General features: G+C 38.1%; 1 protein-coding gene across 1 annotated transcript in view; it reads left to right on the top strand.

The window, feature by feature from the left end:
• Nucleotides 1–303: 303 nt before the first annotated feature.
• Nucleotides 304–15,832, top strand: part of atp1a2a (ATPase Na+/K+ transporting subunit alpha 2a) — a 58,761-nt gene continuing 43,232 nt past the window's right edge. The window contains exons 1-6 of the mRNA XM_028019424.1: nt 304–459; nt 2,210–2,284; nt 5,412–5,471; nt 6,233–6,436; nt 13,179–13,292; nt 13,726–13,860. Coding sequence (XP_027875225.1) covers nt 448–459; nt 2,210–2,284; nt 5,412–5,471; nt 6,233–6,436; nt 13,179–13,292; nt 13,726–13,860 — 600 coding nt within the window. The 5' untranslated portion in view covers nt 304–447. The remainder of the gene's footprint in view (nt 460–2,209; nt 2,285–5,411; nt 5,472–6,232; nt 6,437–13,178; nt 13,293–13,725; nt 13,861–15,832) is intronic.

Raw genomic sequence — 15,832 nt, 5'->3', positions numbered from 1 at the left:
CAACAGCTGAACACTCTGCTGCTTCCTCATTATAAACCTCGAGGCCTCTTATCGATCCCTCATTATCATGTTTATTGTAAATACTGTATGCGTTATGTAGAGAGCAAGGTTTCATTTGTAGCGCTGACAGCGGTGATTGATGAGCTGTTGTTAACCGAAGGGCCACGTGTGGGAATATTAAGCAGGTGGGAAAGCATTTGCTGATGGGGAATTGAGAGGGGAGAGAAACCCTGGGAATGGTGTGGGGCAGGGGATGTAAAGCTCAGGTTACCCAGAGAGAAGGGAACATTGAGGGGGGTAATGGGATATTTGGTGTGGTGCAGGGTGCCAGGCCCAAAAAAAGCCAGCAGCAGTGTCTTCTGCACATGTTGGTGGGAGACCCCAGCAGATCCCAGACCACCGAACTCGTCCTTTACTGTATAACCTGCAGACGTCTGGACACCAAGCATGGGCAGAGAGGTAAGTTCATAATCTTTTTTACAGCAAACAAAACAAAAAGCACTTTTTAAATACCTGTAAGTTTTAATGTAATAAAGCAATGGGTTTTGAACCAGACAGAGCAGAAGTGGTAAACCAGTGCGCAGAAGTGAAAAAGTATCCACACCAATTCAATATTTTCACATACTGTCATGCTACCACCACAAATTTCTGTATTTTATTAGCATTTTTTGGGTTATAAACTGACAAAATGAAGAATGTGTAAAGTTCAAGATGCTGGTTTTTAAAAATAAAAACTCAAAAATGTAGCATGTGCTTTTAGTCTTTGCTGTGCCACGTTGCAACAGTTTTACAACCATTCTACATCTAAAGACTTAACATTTTTAATATCAATTTTTTGAAAGAGATTAATCTCAGTCAGATTACATGAAAAACATCTGTAAACAAAAAAAATTAAGTCCTACAAACATAGATTTATGTTTAAACAAAATCTAGTATTTTCAGTCTATTCTAGTTCAAATATTTTGGTACACCTGAAATAAGACAAAACTAATTTACAAGTATCTTTTATAAAGATATAGGAGCTTATTTTTAGTACTTTTTAAAATGATTGACCTAAAACAAATGCCTATTTCTTGAAAAGTTACTTGTAAGTTTGTAGCTTTGTCTTATTTCAAGTGTTCTAAGATATTTTACCAAAACTAGACCAAAAATAGTTGCTAAGACTTTGTGTTTTAGTAGCGCTTCTTCCTTCTTCTCTTCAACTCTAATAAGCTTCAATCTGTATCAAAAGATATAAATCCCCACGTCATGATGCAGTCACCACCATATCTTCCCATGCATGTGGTGTGTTCAGGGTGATGTTCAAACGCTGGTCAGCATATTGAAAATATGCAAAATAAGGTAAAGTCCTGATCTCATTTGACCAAAGTAAACTTTATCTCTATTTTTCTATCCCAGATTCTCTAACCTGAGCAGTGGATCATCATGCTTTGTTAATATTCATGTTGTTGTTTGTTCTCTAGCTTTATTTAGTTGTATACAAAATAAATACAAATGCAAGTTTGTGGTTGTAGCATGACAAAATACTTTTACAAGACTCTGCTTGTATGTTGTGCTCCCAACATGTGTAAGGGGAATGAAGTCTGTGAGCATTCTTTAGCAACAAAAGCCCCCATCTCAGGTTGATGGCCCTCCTCCCCAATAAGTTTTGTTCCTCCTCGCTTGCTGTTTATCTGGGTTATTTTGTAATTTTCCCTGTATTCTCTCCATCAGGCCTCATTCCATTTAGCTTTATGGGAGGACAGCCTGGTAATCTTCCTCGTGCACAGTGGGGGGAAATTGCTATGCCAGACACATTTCAGGCTCTCCACCGGCTCTGCGCTCCCTCTTTGGCTCTTTTTTTGATTAGGTTTTCACCGTGTCACTCACGTGCACGCTCTCCCCTCACATTCTCCCGCCTTCACTGCTGCACTGACATGCACACGTGCTTGCTAAGAGGAGACTGACAGCGGCAGATGATTTCCATGATGCGCCATTCTTCCAACTGTTCCCAACTCACACACATACACACACACACACGCGCTCGCAAATGAGGAACTTCCACTGTGACAAAAAAAATCTTTTCCATATTCCGTGAATGGTTTGCCAATAGTGCTGGGAGATTGAAATGAAACGGCATACACAAGTCCATTGTGCTTGTAATATACTGCCATGAATGTAAATGTCCTTGGTTTAGGCTGCTGTTTGTTGTATCTGTGTTTTTCCACAGTGGGGGACAGAGAGTGGAGGGAAGAGGAAGAAGAAGGATAAGAACCTGGACGAGCTGAAGAAGGAGGTGGCCTTGGTGAGCAAACATGCCGCCCCTGTGCCGTGATTGATTTCATCTCCGCTGCTCCCAAATGATCTCCAAATAACGCTACGCCACAGACACCAGATTATTTAACAAGGCTATAAATGAAAAACGTGGCCCGTAAACAAAATGGCAATCCAACTTGCTCTGTGCAGTCGGCTGCAGACGAGCTGCAACGCCGGCCTGTTTCTCCTCTATCTGCTCAGCCTCCCTCTGGCTGCTCCGCTTTGTACTCAGAAAGACTCTGAATAATTTGTGGGCCACCAGCAGCCTGGTGCCGGGTTTCTGCCTTTCGCAGAGCTGTAGTTCTTTGAGGTGCTGTCAGAAAGCCACCAATCGATGCCCATGAAAACTGGGTTAAGTTTTACTTCTTGCACCACGTGTGATAAAGTAACTCCTGTCAATAAAAAGTAGGCCTCCATCTGATTAAAGGGGAAAATCCCTTTGAAACTGTCAACAGTGAGTTTTGTGATTGTCACATTTTACCTTCATCACTCTGCTTTATATACTTCTTCATTTAGTTCCTCCCATTTCTGTTGTTTTTACACAGTAAATCACCTTAATCACCACTAGCTGTTGGGGGATCAATACTGACTATAGCCCAATATAAATAACAGCTGAATGTTTTGAGAACACAAGGTCGTTCAGATGAGTTTTGGCCAAATTGCTTCCTGCCGACTGAGGTTTCTGTTAGTAAAGAAAGTGAGAGATTTTGCTCTTTTTTATGCTGGGTAAGACAAAACAAACACTGTTTATTTTGTAAGATTGACGCAATTCCCAGAGATGATTGCTGATTAATGTCTTACTGCGAACTTCTAAATTCAAAAGACCCCCAAAGACGACATGATTACAGGTTATTTGTGGAATATTACCAACAAAACTGTTTCGTTGCAAAACCATCAAATCCTACCTGATAAAGAGAAATTGATTGTCCATTTACTGGAAGAGGCTTTTTAAAAAATTGATGTAGTGACAAGACACCAAGCTGAGTTTCTGGGCTGTGGAAAACTAAACTGGTTGCTTAGTGAGTTTTTATGAGACAGTGCAGCTGTTAGGAGTACTTATGGGCAGCCAGTATATCACAAGGCAGAAACAGCAATCAGGGAGATTTCAGTTTGGAGAAACGGAGAGAAGTTCTTATAAAGGAGTCAAGCTAAAAGTCTCTAAGAACAGAAACTGTTCAATACAGATTTTCTTTAGTATCTAAAATAACTGAAAATTATCCTAATATTTTGAGTCTGCATTACTATTTGATGGTACACCATTATACAGCCCACGCTTTCCTGGAACATTGAGGCTACTTTCCAGAAATAACTAGGTCTTTTCTGGCGCTTACTGAGCACTTTCATAAAACCTACTGGTTATTTTTCAGAAGGATAATTAGGGTAATTAATGGAACTCCAAAGACACTTTCTTCGAGCTTTTATGCAAATGACTGGTTACTTTACTGGTCACTATTTGCTAGCCTCATTCAGGAGTCAGACCGTGCTTTGAGGTGGCTAGACAATAGAATAAGTTCCTGGAACATTATTTTCCAATAACCTTTTTGGATCTTACTGGTTACTTTCCCAGAATTGACTACATACTTTAAAGAACCAGGCTGCAGCACAAGGTGATTTACATTAAGGTACATTCCCTTAAACTTAGAGGTAAATTTTAGGGAACATTTTACCATAAGCTCCATATGAAAAGGGCTTTGCCGTACGTACATTCTGGCACATAAGCAGAAAGTTTTGAAACAAAAGTACCTGGAATTCCTTCAAATTATCCACGTTTGCCAAACAACTTCATGTCTACCTTTAGTTCGCCACTGAACTTCTGTCTAAGTTTTTATTTTAAACAATGGGAATTGTATTTTATCAACAAAAGGTCCTCATAAAAACCTGAGTGTGTAATAAAATCTGATTGCCTGCACATCATTTCACCAGATGGAAGAATAAACATTCTGCTAATCCCTGCAGAAAATGGCTAATATTTGTCAGGAGGGTTTACTTTACAGCAGCCCTTTGTACTTGAATGGAATGTGATTAAATGTCACCAGAGTGAGTTTGTGCTCTAAATTCTTCTGTAAAAGGAAAACAATTATGCCAGCTATGTTTTAAAGTTTATGTAAATTTAGACAATTCCTATGAGAACGTACAGTATATGTAGCTCTAGAATACTGAGAGCAGTGTAGTAGCTGTTAGCTGGTTAGCTGTGTGAAATCCAAATTTTAGGTTCAATTCAGCAATGGATGATGCAAATAAATAATTATTTTTCTAGATGTAACCATGATGTTTACTTTTTACCCCAGATTGAGCCAGATGTTTGCTTCAATATGCACAGACAATTTTGATGTTAGGTGTTTTCAACCCTGCTTCAGATAGCCATATTTTTCTGTTTAATCTGATTTTCACAGCTGTTATTTAGCTGAAACCAGCGTTCTTTGACCAAATTCTACAAAATAAGGCATTATTTTCATTGTCAGACACTCTCTCACTCAGCCTGGATACAAACATTCTTTTCATCAACAGAGGAAAGGATTTAAATTATTTCCAGAAATGATAACAATCAGTGAAAAACGGCAATATACTGCCAAGAACAAAATGTCACTTTGACCTGTTCTCCAGCTGCGCTTTCAGATAGACAAAATTGTCCCTTTGACTTTGTAAACATGTGACTCATTCTGGATTAGAATAAATTCACAAAGCACAATCATTTTACAGAAGCGTGCATTTCTGTACATTTGGAGAGCTTGCCTTATGAATAATATCATAAGCCGTCGCTCTTGAATGCAGCAGACATACATTTATAGAAAACAAAACTCATGCGTTTCTGCACAATGAGATGCAGTGGGGTCGGACATCTTTGACCTCTCTGATCTGTCATGAGACATGAATCATTTATTTGAATCCTCTGGGCCCGGTTGGAAACTGAGAATAAAGCATTTTTCAGTAAGACGGGGCAGTAGTGGGACTTTGCTTTTCCTGCAGCAGCCATACAGCTTCAGATCACATAGTATATAACACTGAATGACTCCTTATAGAATCATAACTAGTTTTCATTTCATGCTTTGCCAAATACGGACTGTGTTTGTGTTCAGCCGAAGCACAAGTTACAAGGAAATATTTTATCCTTGCAGGATGACCATAAAATATCTGTGGATGAAGTGGGAAAACGCTATGGAGTGGACCTGACACGGGTAACAGCACACACACACGGGCCTCCTGTATTTTCACTTACACACAAGCACACAATAAAGAGTTGCTATAATATCCCACATAAAGATGTAATCTGTGCTTGCCTTCCCTGGAAGGCAAAATGCAAACCGAGACCAAGCGCGTTTTTGGTTGATTTCGACCCACTGTGGCGCGCCCGGCTCACCTGGGCTGTCCTTCATCTTTAATCCCTCACACACACAAACAAACTTGCATTCTTTGATGCAAAAAAAAAAAATCCTACTATCGCATACACGGACAGACAAGCACATCACAAAGCCTTTTTGCTGTTGCCACATTTGCTGCTTGCCGTTAGGGTTGATATTGCGGCCTTGCAGGTGAAGTGAAGCAGATTTTATCTTGGTTAGATTATGAAAAAATAGAATCACTGGGAGCGCAGGTAAAGGTTCAGGCAGCACAAATGAATTCAGTGCGAGTTCCTAGAAAGTCTAATAACATTTTTGTATTCCAGGTATTTAAAGTATATAAAGAGATTTTATGTAAATCAGACCATGACATCTGAGTAAAATGTTCAATAAAGTCCCAGCTAAGGAACTCTTACAGGCAGAGTCACCCAGTTTATTGTGCTTATTGTGTTAAATAGGCCAGGCAGGAATACTTGATGCTCTGCAGCTGAAGCAGTAAAATTGCCTTTAAGCCATGGTAGAAACTGGGCCGTTGTGTTGTAAAAAGATATCCACTGCAAGCAGAAGGACATTCATCCCTAAAAATTGCTCTCCCTCAGGGCCTGACCAACGGCAGAGCTGCAGAAGTTCTGGCCAGGGACGGTCCGAATGCGCTGACTCCGGCTCCCACCACCCCAGAGTGGGTCAAGTTCTGTCGTCAGCTGTTTGGTGGCTTCTCCATCCTGCTGTGGATCGGCGCTGTACTCTGTTTCCTGGCCTACAGCATCCAGGCGGCTGTGGAGGACGAGCCGGCCAACGACAACGTGAGAAAATGCATGTAAAAGCATTTAGCACACTATACACACTGCAGCTCTGCCAAAGCACACATCTTCCCTACAGATGTGCTGACCCCTACTTCATGCTCTAATTTAGGGGTGTCCCCATCAAGTTTCCTGCCCTCTGAGATTTTGTATGATGCATACCATGGCTATTGCAGACAGAAAAAAAGGAGTAAACATCCACAAAAACAAAATCTAGAAGAAAAAAACAAGGAAATGTCTGAGTTTTAAAACTCAAAAATTTGTCATAAAACATTCAGAAATTTTCAAGAAAAAGTAAAAACAAATTGGAAAACTGGATTATCTTTGACTTTTGAAACTCAAAAAATCTCCAGCTTTTGAGACTCTATTTTCAACTTTTGAAACTCAGACGTTTCCATGTTTTTTTTTCTAAAAGATTTCTGAGATTAATCTAAAAATGTTTGACTTTTTTAGCTGAAATTACTTCCTTCTTTTCTTTCTACGATGGTCCTAATTCACCATCATAATTTTGAGTATTAAACGATTAATGTCCTGACCTGATGTTTCAAAAACACATTTAAAAAAATGAGAAGTGAAGAAAGAGCTTTGGCATTTCTTTTATATTTTATTTTATCCACCTTATTTATCATTTAACAGGCTGTGTAAATCACAAGTATATATATATATATATTCTTTTTCTTTTTTTTGGTGCAACAGTTTTGTTTGCACAGGTGTGTTGTTTTGAGACAAGTCTGATTATAACCTCACATAGCGGTAGGTACTGTTCCTATTTGGAATAACAGAATTTTTAGAATAAATATACATATACAGTATATTTGATCCCTTATTTTGATAGGATCCAGATCCTGATCCAGTCTGAAACCACATGATTGGATCAGCACATCCCTATTTATGGTTAAATTTTTTTCTCCAAGCTCCATTCATTTTGTTCAGACAAATCCGTGCAAACTGTGTTTTATTGAAGTTTTGAAGTATAAGAAACTATTCTCACTGTGCAGTGATAACATGCTATACACATTATGGCTGCAGTCAGGTGAACTGAAAAACATTAATTATCTCCTCATCATAGCAGCTGTCTGTGGGGGAAATATATTTGTTACATTCGACAACAGCCAGATTGCAAAAAAAAAAACAGACAACCGAGTCAGCGCATCTCCAAAACTGCTGCTCTTGTGGGCTGTTCCTGGTCTGCAGGGTTTACATCTGTCAAGCAGTTCAAGGAAGGAACGGTGGGTCATCGATGCACATAGAGAGCAAAGGCTGGCCTGTGCGGTAAAACAAATGAACTCGAAGTCAGTACTCTAAATACAGCACATTACAGTTTCTGTGAGGCTATATAGTCGCAGACCACTGTGGGTTTCCATGCCAACCTCTGCCCACCAACAGTGGGCATCTGAACATTTGAATCAGTCCAGAAAGGAAAGGAAGAAGGTGGCCTGGTCTGATTGTGATGAATTAGGTTTTATTTTACATCATCTGAATGGCTGGATGCATGTGCACCGCTTACCTGGGAACACGGGATGCATGGAAAGAAAAACACGCCTGCAGAGGCTTGTTCTGCTGGGAAAAGCTTGAGTTATGCATCACACTTACCATACTTGAAACCACCTACCTAACCATTGTTGTGGGTCATTTTAATAATATTCCCTGATGGCTGGGGCCACTTTTAGCTGGATAAAAGATCCTGACACAAAATAAAAATATCTCAACAATGGCTTTGATGTATTGACTTTGCCTCCAAATTACCCAGACCTCAATGACATAAAGCATCTGTTTGATTTACCCAGGGTCATCTTACAACTTCCATGACGAAAATTATCTCATGCTAACATCTTGTTGCTACCGTAGCTCATGTCTTCATGGGTTTATTGGGGTGCATGGTTTAACATGTCATGTTTAACACCCCATTAGACAGGCAATGTTATGCTTGAAGGCAAAAACAATCAACTTTGAGTTTAGTTTTAACAACCTGGTTTTATTTTTTTTTAAATTACAGTGTTCATTTATTTATAAAACAATAAATTATCTTCTGAGATGCTATTTCTTGTTTCCTATAAAAACAAAATCATTAATCTACTCAAATAAATTGCTCAAAGTTGCGTGAATGGAAATGGCTATAGTTATAGTTTTTGCTCAATTTGATGAACAATCAAACTATCAGACATTAAACATTCATATACAAAATCAGACTGTTGCTTTTTCTGCACAAACTCATCAGTCTAGTCCAACCCTGAGGCTTACGAAGCTTTTTCTATCTAAACCTAATGAAATTAGATGAACAAAACCATAAATCCAGTAAAAAAAAAAAGGAAACACTATATTTCTTTCCAGTCATGTTTTGTTCTGCCATCTTAAGTGAAGAAACTGTAGCTCCAGCATGAGCTAAATTATCCCAGGATAATTTAGTTTATTAATGACACAAATGCTTATATCAGCAAGATGCTATTCGTCAAAATATAATACAATAGACTAACTTTGCACTAAAATAGTTTGGTTATTAAACAAGCCTCCCTGCTGTCAGGAACCATCACTTACTCAACATATTTAGAGGATTATTGAACAAAATTGCTTGACAATTATAACAATACACCATAATGCCTTCACTTGTGGAAGGTTTCTCCCATTAAATGCAATATTTTTATTTCTCCATGCATTAGGTGCAGCTCCTGGATGTATGATGTTCTCTATATGCTGCCGGTTTAGTGAGAGCAAACGTGTGAGCTTTGCTGTCTCCAAAATCCATCTGCAAATGAGCACTCTCTATTGGTTTGCAGAAAATAACATATTTTGCTATGATTGACCAACATTTTTTAGAAGAGCGCTCATTCAGTGTGGCTATAAATAACATTGGCAAATTGGCAGAAAACCTCAACAATGCTTTTTAAAGTTGCTTCTGTTACCATCAGTAATGTATATTATAGTAGTTATGTATTTTTGTATTTTGTAAAGCATTTTAAGTGGCATTAAAAAGAGAAAAACAATCAAAAGTAAGCTATTAAAAGGCCCCCAGCAAAAAACACAACAACAAAAAACCTAATAATTGAAGAGCATTTCACAATTCATCTTTAAATGTTTGAATATTTGAAGGCACACTTCAACAGAGACTTTTGTCCGTGTTATAGAAAACTTTGTATTATTGAGCACATGAAACATGAATTTTGACAGGATATCAGCAAAAAAGATCTTTATTTATGATTGTATTTTAATATATAATGACTATTAATGACTATTAATGGCTAAAACAGGAGATAAACAACCACAAACACGAATGGACAGTCTTTTTATAATAAGTCTATAGGTTATGTTTGTCTTCAGGATTAGCACAAAATTTTAATGCACACCATTTTATTTTTGCAGTAAATCTTTGTTTGTTTTTCTTTACATTCTGTGTTGCAGCACTGCCCTTTGTTCAACACATACTCCTCTCAAGGGAGACTAATAAAAACATGTTGATGTGACTTTGACTAAACATAAGCTGGCAATATGATTCCCCAGGAAAATTACCTCATTATGAATAAAAGACGTAAATAACCAACATTTACTTAAAGTGGAGCGTGATGGGTAGCTCTTCTCTTCTAATGATTACAAAATAACATACTTGAAGGCATTCAGCAGCTTCACTTTGTCCTACATCTCTCAATAAAGATTGCCTCTTGGATTTTTTTCTTGTTATTTAAAGGTTTTATAAGCACTGGAGGCCTTTACTGAACAGTATTTTGACAGGAAAGAGAATTAGAAGATACGCAGCAAACAGGCCGAGGCTTTGAACCCAAAGCAACCTCTTCATGGTTCCCCTTCCTTAAAAGTTTTCCTGGTTTTGACTGTCTGCAGTGTGAGAACTGTCCCTGATTTAAAAAAAAACCAACAAATTCCTGGCATACCTTTGGAAAAGTACTCATGTCAACCATGGAGCAAATAGAGTAATCGCCACTCATTCTGCACCTTATGGCTCTGAGTCATAATGCAATCATCATTCAGCTCTGACTATTCTCCAGTCAGCTTTAAACCATTGCATAACATACAGTAGATACAGCCGTGCACACTCACGATAACCTTTATCTCCCTGCGATTAAATCTCTCCGTTCAGTTCTGAGTGTGTAAAGCTGGATGCTCTGGTGAGCTGCTTCAAAGCTCTCACTGACTGCAGCTTTGACACTTTGTAAAATTCAGACAGTTATTTAAGATTAAAATCATCTCCCACAGAGCCTCGCATATGCCTATTGTCGGATAAAAGCATATTATCTAGTGATAAAAGTGTTCTGACATTTTCTGGTGTTTAAAATTGTCCTTAAATTGGATAATTATTTGCACAGTTTTAAGCTTCATGTTTAGATGTTTGCATATTGGCTCTTTCATGCTTAAAATGCTCAAACTCACCTGCTGGGACAGATGCAGCACCTACGTTTCTGCACAGCAGGTGAGCGAAAGCAGCTTTCCTCCACAACAAGCAGAGGGAAAAATAAAGAGGAAAAATCTGCAAATACCATGAGGGACAAAACAGAAGCAGAAGCTGCAAAGAAAAAACTATGTTTGTGGCAAATGCTAACTGTGACAGGGGATTTTCTGAGGATACAGATTTATTTCCTGGTTCAGAACATTTGCACATCCACAGTAGTAATAAAAAAAAGTCTTTCAAAAGGGAAACAGCAAGAATGTTCTGTTATTGCACTCAAATAAAAGCAGAACCACGGAAAAAGCAAACTTCTCATGGTTTAAGACTTTTATTTTCCAGCAGTCCAAGGCAGAGAGTGCACCAGCTGGAGACGCTTTTATCCAGACTGACTGGCTGTCTTGTTTGCATCAGTGAGAGATGAACCCGTAGAAGCTTTTTTGCTGTACTGCTGAAAATAGATACTAAAAGCAAAACAACAATATGCCATAACATATCTCTGAAAATGATACAAGACTACAAAGCAACAGTCACTCTCTTGGTGGCCCAACGGATCACAATTTCAGACAGGTGCTCTCTTGGACTAAAGCTGAATGTCAAGATGACAAAACATTCTGTTCTACAGATGCGTGTGAACTTCTGTAGCTGCAGCGACTTGTATAAATTTTGATATCCCTTTGAACTAAAATGTTTATTCTGGGATTTTATTTGACAACCAAACATAAATATGTGGATAATTTTGAAGTGAAAGGAAAATGATGATCATCACATTTTTCATTAAAAAAACCAAACCCTAATCTTACTTTTAAATTGAACCAATTCAATTCAAAAATTCCCTTAACAGTAAACTTTTGTTATTTTACTCAGAAAATACAGTTTGTTTGGGGAGGTGTGAATTCATAATTGAACTCTGATAAAACCCAAACTTTCGTTTGGTCGAAGTGAACTCTGGTGCGGTTCGAATGCGTATGTGAACACCAGGCTGAGACTCCTCCAAAAGCAGGAAGCAGACTACAACGCATGGCATCCTGGGTAAATGCCAGTAAAACAAATGTGCAAGTTTAGGGCTAGCAGGGGAAATAGCTTGACATCATTTACCAAAGACCAAAGAGAAATCATACAACCGCTAAAATCTGAAAATACTCCTTTTGTTTCCATTTCGTGACGAAGGATGTTGTGCTCTTCTTCAGAGGTTTTTGTGTCGTTTCCTTCAGTGCTTCTTGGTGCAGCGCCCCCACAGGTGAGGAGGGGGAAGATGTTTTTCAAAGAGTTTAGTTCATTTCACACACTGTAGTGTGAAAGCAAACCTCACCAGCTGAAAATGTAACAAATGATGCAGAATGCAGATGTTCTGTGGTGGCCTTAAAAATGAGAGAACATTGAGAATAAGAAGCATCATGAAGTCCAAGAGGCACACCAGACGGATCAGGGATGAAGTTTTAGTTAGGTCATAGAACAATATCCCAAGCTTTGAACATTATAGAGCAATGTTTAATCCATCACCTGAAAATGAACAGAGTGACACGACTGCAAACCTACTAAAACATGACCATCTACCTAAACGACCAGGCTGATGAAGGAAAACATTACACTTAAAAGAAGCCAAGAGAGCCACAGGTGGGACAATCTTTAAAAATATAACAACAAGGCAATGCACCATACCCATGCTGGTATGGTGGGAACATCATGCTGTGGAAATGTTTTTCTTCAGCCAAAAGACAAAATTCTAAGAGTAAAATTGGTAAAACCCAGAACATCTGAGTTTTGGAGCACACTTTAACCTTTTAGCAGGACAACAATCCCGAACATTCAACCAGAGTTACAATAGAACGACTTAGAGGTACATTCATGTGTTAGAATGACCCAAAGTACACATCTAAATCCAGTAAAAACCATTCAATCTGACTGAGCTTTCACTATTTTGCCAAGAATAGTGGGGAAAAATTCATTCTCCAGATGTACAAAGCAGGTTAAGACATGCCTCAAAAGACCTGTAGCTGGAAATGCAACAAAAGGTATTTCTGTGCCACTCAGGGGGGTGAAACTGAATGGACAAAACACTTTTCAGAGTTTAATTTGTAAAAAAAAAAAAAAAAAAACCAAAACATTTACTTCACCTCATTCTTGTGCACTACGCTGTGTTGGTCTAAAATCCTGATAAGTTTGTGGTGTTAATGTGATAAACGTTGCTAGTGGTCAAAGGTTATAAATACTTTTGCAAGGATTAGATCTATAATTAACATTATGTTCTGAGCAATTTAAAGATGCTTTCTGTGCTCTAACATGCCTGAAACAAAGTCCATTAAGCGGGTAATGACGCTGTGTCCCCTGTGGCTCGCCTCTGTTTTCTTTCAGCTGTATCTGGGCGTGGTGCTGGCTGCCGTGGTGATCATCACTGGGTGCTTCTCCTACTTCCAAGAGTCCAAGAGCTCTCGCATCATGGACTCGTTCAAGAAAATGGTGCCACAGGTACGGTGATGCATTAGGTGGCTGGTGTAGTCTCAGAGCTTTCTGAATCAATAAGCTATCCCTCAAGTAGGGCTTACACACTCACTTGAGTGGAAACCTAATAAGCTTGCACAAAGGAAAATAAATGTTTGAGCCAACTCTGGATTGTGAGTGTGTTTGCATAAAAACTCCCCTCTCGTTATCCACCTCCAGCTCTTCGATTGCCTAATTCTTTAATCTATTTATGCTCTTTTCCCTCCCTTTCCTTTGCCTCTTTCCCTTACCTATCTTTTCCGTCTTCCTCCTTTTCTTCTATATCAGCTTTTAATATACTACTACCCCCTCTGGCAGCTTTTTTTTAAACATCTCTCTCCTCATCTTACTAAATCCTCTCTCTGTGCAAGATTCCCTGTCTCCTCCTGACAGTTTTTCTTCATCTTTATCTACATGCCAGCAAGCGATGGTTATTCGCGAGGGGGAGAAGTTGCAAATCAACGCAGAATTTGTTGTCTTGGGAGACCTGGTGGAGATTAAAGGTGGAGACCGGGTTCCTGCTGACCTCCGGGTGATCTCTTCTAGCGGATGTAAGGTATTGGACCGAAGGTCAAATCGCAAAGTTTTAAGGTCTCACAGGTAGTTCTAGTGGTGCGATAGTGTCATTAAACTTAAACTGGCTCAATTGTTTAAAGTTTAATTTGAGAAACTCCAAGGTTTGACGGTTTAAGTTGAGTGGATGTTTTAACATATTTAATCAGGGAACAGTTTGAGAATCTCATAGTTTGATAACCCTAAGTATAAGAATAATACAACCCAAATCTGCTTTTTTTTTATCTATATGTGATCTATATCTGACTTTTTCAAGGCAGTCTGAACGATCTAATTTCAATCTTTTCACAGTCCGATCTGTGCCACCTCCATATGTGGTACTAATTCGGATCGTTTTTGATTGTTTTCAAAACATCTGCAGTCTGAACAGTCATGTTGTATTTTACCTGGCTTTGATTTCATTGATAAGAGAAATGTCATAATTTTGTCAGATGTGGAAAATCAGGACGTAAACAATGGATAAAAATTATGATTATGAACTTAAGAGAGAATCTGTGTCACTAAACGCATCATATCAAAGTCAGACATTCCTTGCTCTGTCTAGCAAACAAACTTCTCAAAGGAAGTTGCAGTCAATGCTCCACAAAAGCCGTTGCTATTAGTGGTAAGTTCTTTTTATTAGCTTTCTTTATCTTATTACCATTTAATAAAACTGTTGGCTCCCGTTGCTGAATAAACATTAAAATCAATTCACAAACACTCCATCATAAACAGAGCGCAGCTCTTTGACGTCAACGCTCTTCTTCCTCACATTCAGGTCACTTTGGGGTTGTAAACTGTTCACACTGAAGCCTCGTTGTGGTTGAGTTTAATTAGCAGAATGAACGACCACACGCAAAAAATCTATTTCAACAAAAATCTGGAATTGAACATAACATTTTATAATAAGCGATATGAACTTATATGCAGAAATTTCACCTTTCCAGAAGGCCTTCACCGTGACAACTTAGCTGACGTAATCTTTGACCTGCGGATGATGTTTTGTTCTTCTAGTTTACAAATCAATAAGCTTTTGAAATGATTGCATCCTTGTTTTTTCTCTCCTTAATATATACATGCTGGCAACCTTGAACACAAATTACCTTTGGACAGTGATGTATGTTATCTGGTGTTTTAAAAAACCGTCCTACCAGAGCACTTGAGAGAAAAGGGTATAAAATAAATAATATAACATATTTTTGCTTGGATTTAATAATTTGCCAACAACACATTGATTGTGGCCTAATGATGATACAAGAGGAAACTTATTTGGGTCAAGCATAGACTCAAAAGACCCTGCCATGGACTAAAAAACATAAAGAAACATAAAGAAAATTTTTTTTAAAATCTTACTGATGATAAACCAGATGGTTTATCCAATTATCTCTTCACCTGCTGTTGTTTTCTTAAAAGTCAGACATTTTCCAAACGCTATTCTTTGAAGATATTTAAGAAAACCATCTGGAATTTCAGTTATAAACTGAGAGTAACCAATTAGGAAGGGGAAAATATGTCACATCAGTTATGCAAGAGCTTAAGGTATTATGATTTGGTACAGTTTACTCTAAAGGATAATTTATTTCTTCCATTCAATTCAATTCAAAACTACTTTACTTGTCATAGTCGTGGGCTGGAAGGCTCTCCAGTAGCTGTCAGTCTTGCAACACATCTGAAGAGGCCTCTGACTGAAGACTGTTGCTGCATGACAAGAAATTTTCTGATTCTCTCTTTGATTAATCAAAGAGAAGAGTAAAACGGAAATATGATGTATGATAAAAACTCGGAAAATAATGTATGGTTGAATTTTTTTATTTTTTATTTATTTTATTACTATTATTTTTTTTAAAGTTATTTCAAGACAAAAGAAATGTAAATAACTTTGCAAAGTTAGTTCACAAACTAAAGTCATGACATTATTACTTTGTCTTGTTACCATGGAGATGTTTTCTATATTTTTACTTTGCATTTGTGAACAG

This window comes from Xiphophorus couchianus, chromosome 6 (assembly GCF_001444195.1).
Source record: "Xiphophorus couchianus chromosome 6, X_couchianus-1.0, whole genome shotgun sequence".
NCBI lineage: Eukaryota > Metazoa > Chordata > Actinopteri > Cyprinodontiformes > Poeciliidae > Xiphophorus > Xiphophorus couchianus.
Note: the sequence above shows the minus strand (reverse complement) of the source record. Positions and strands in the feature narration are given on the sequence as shown.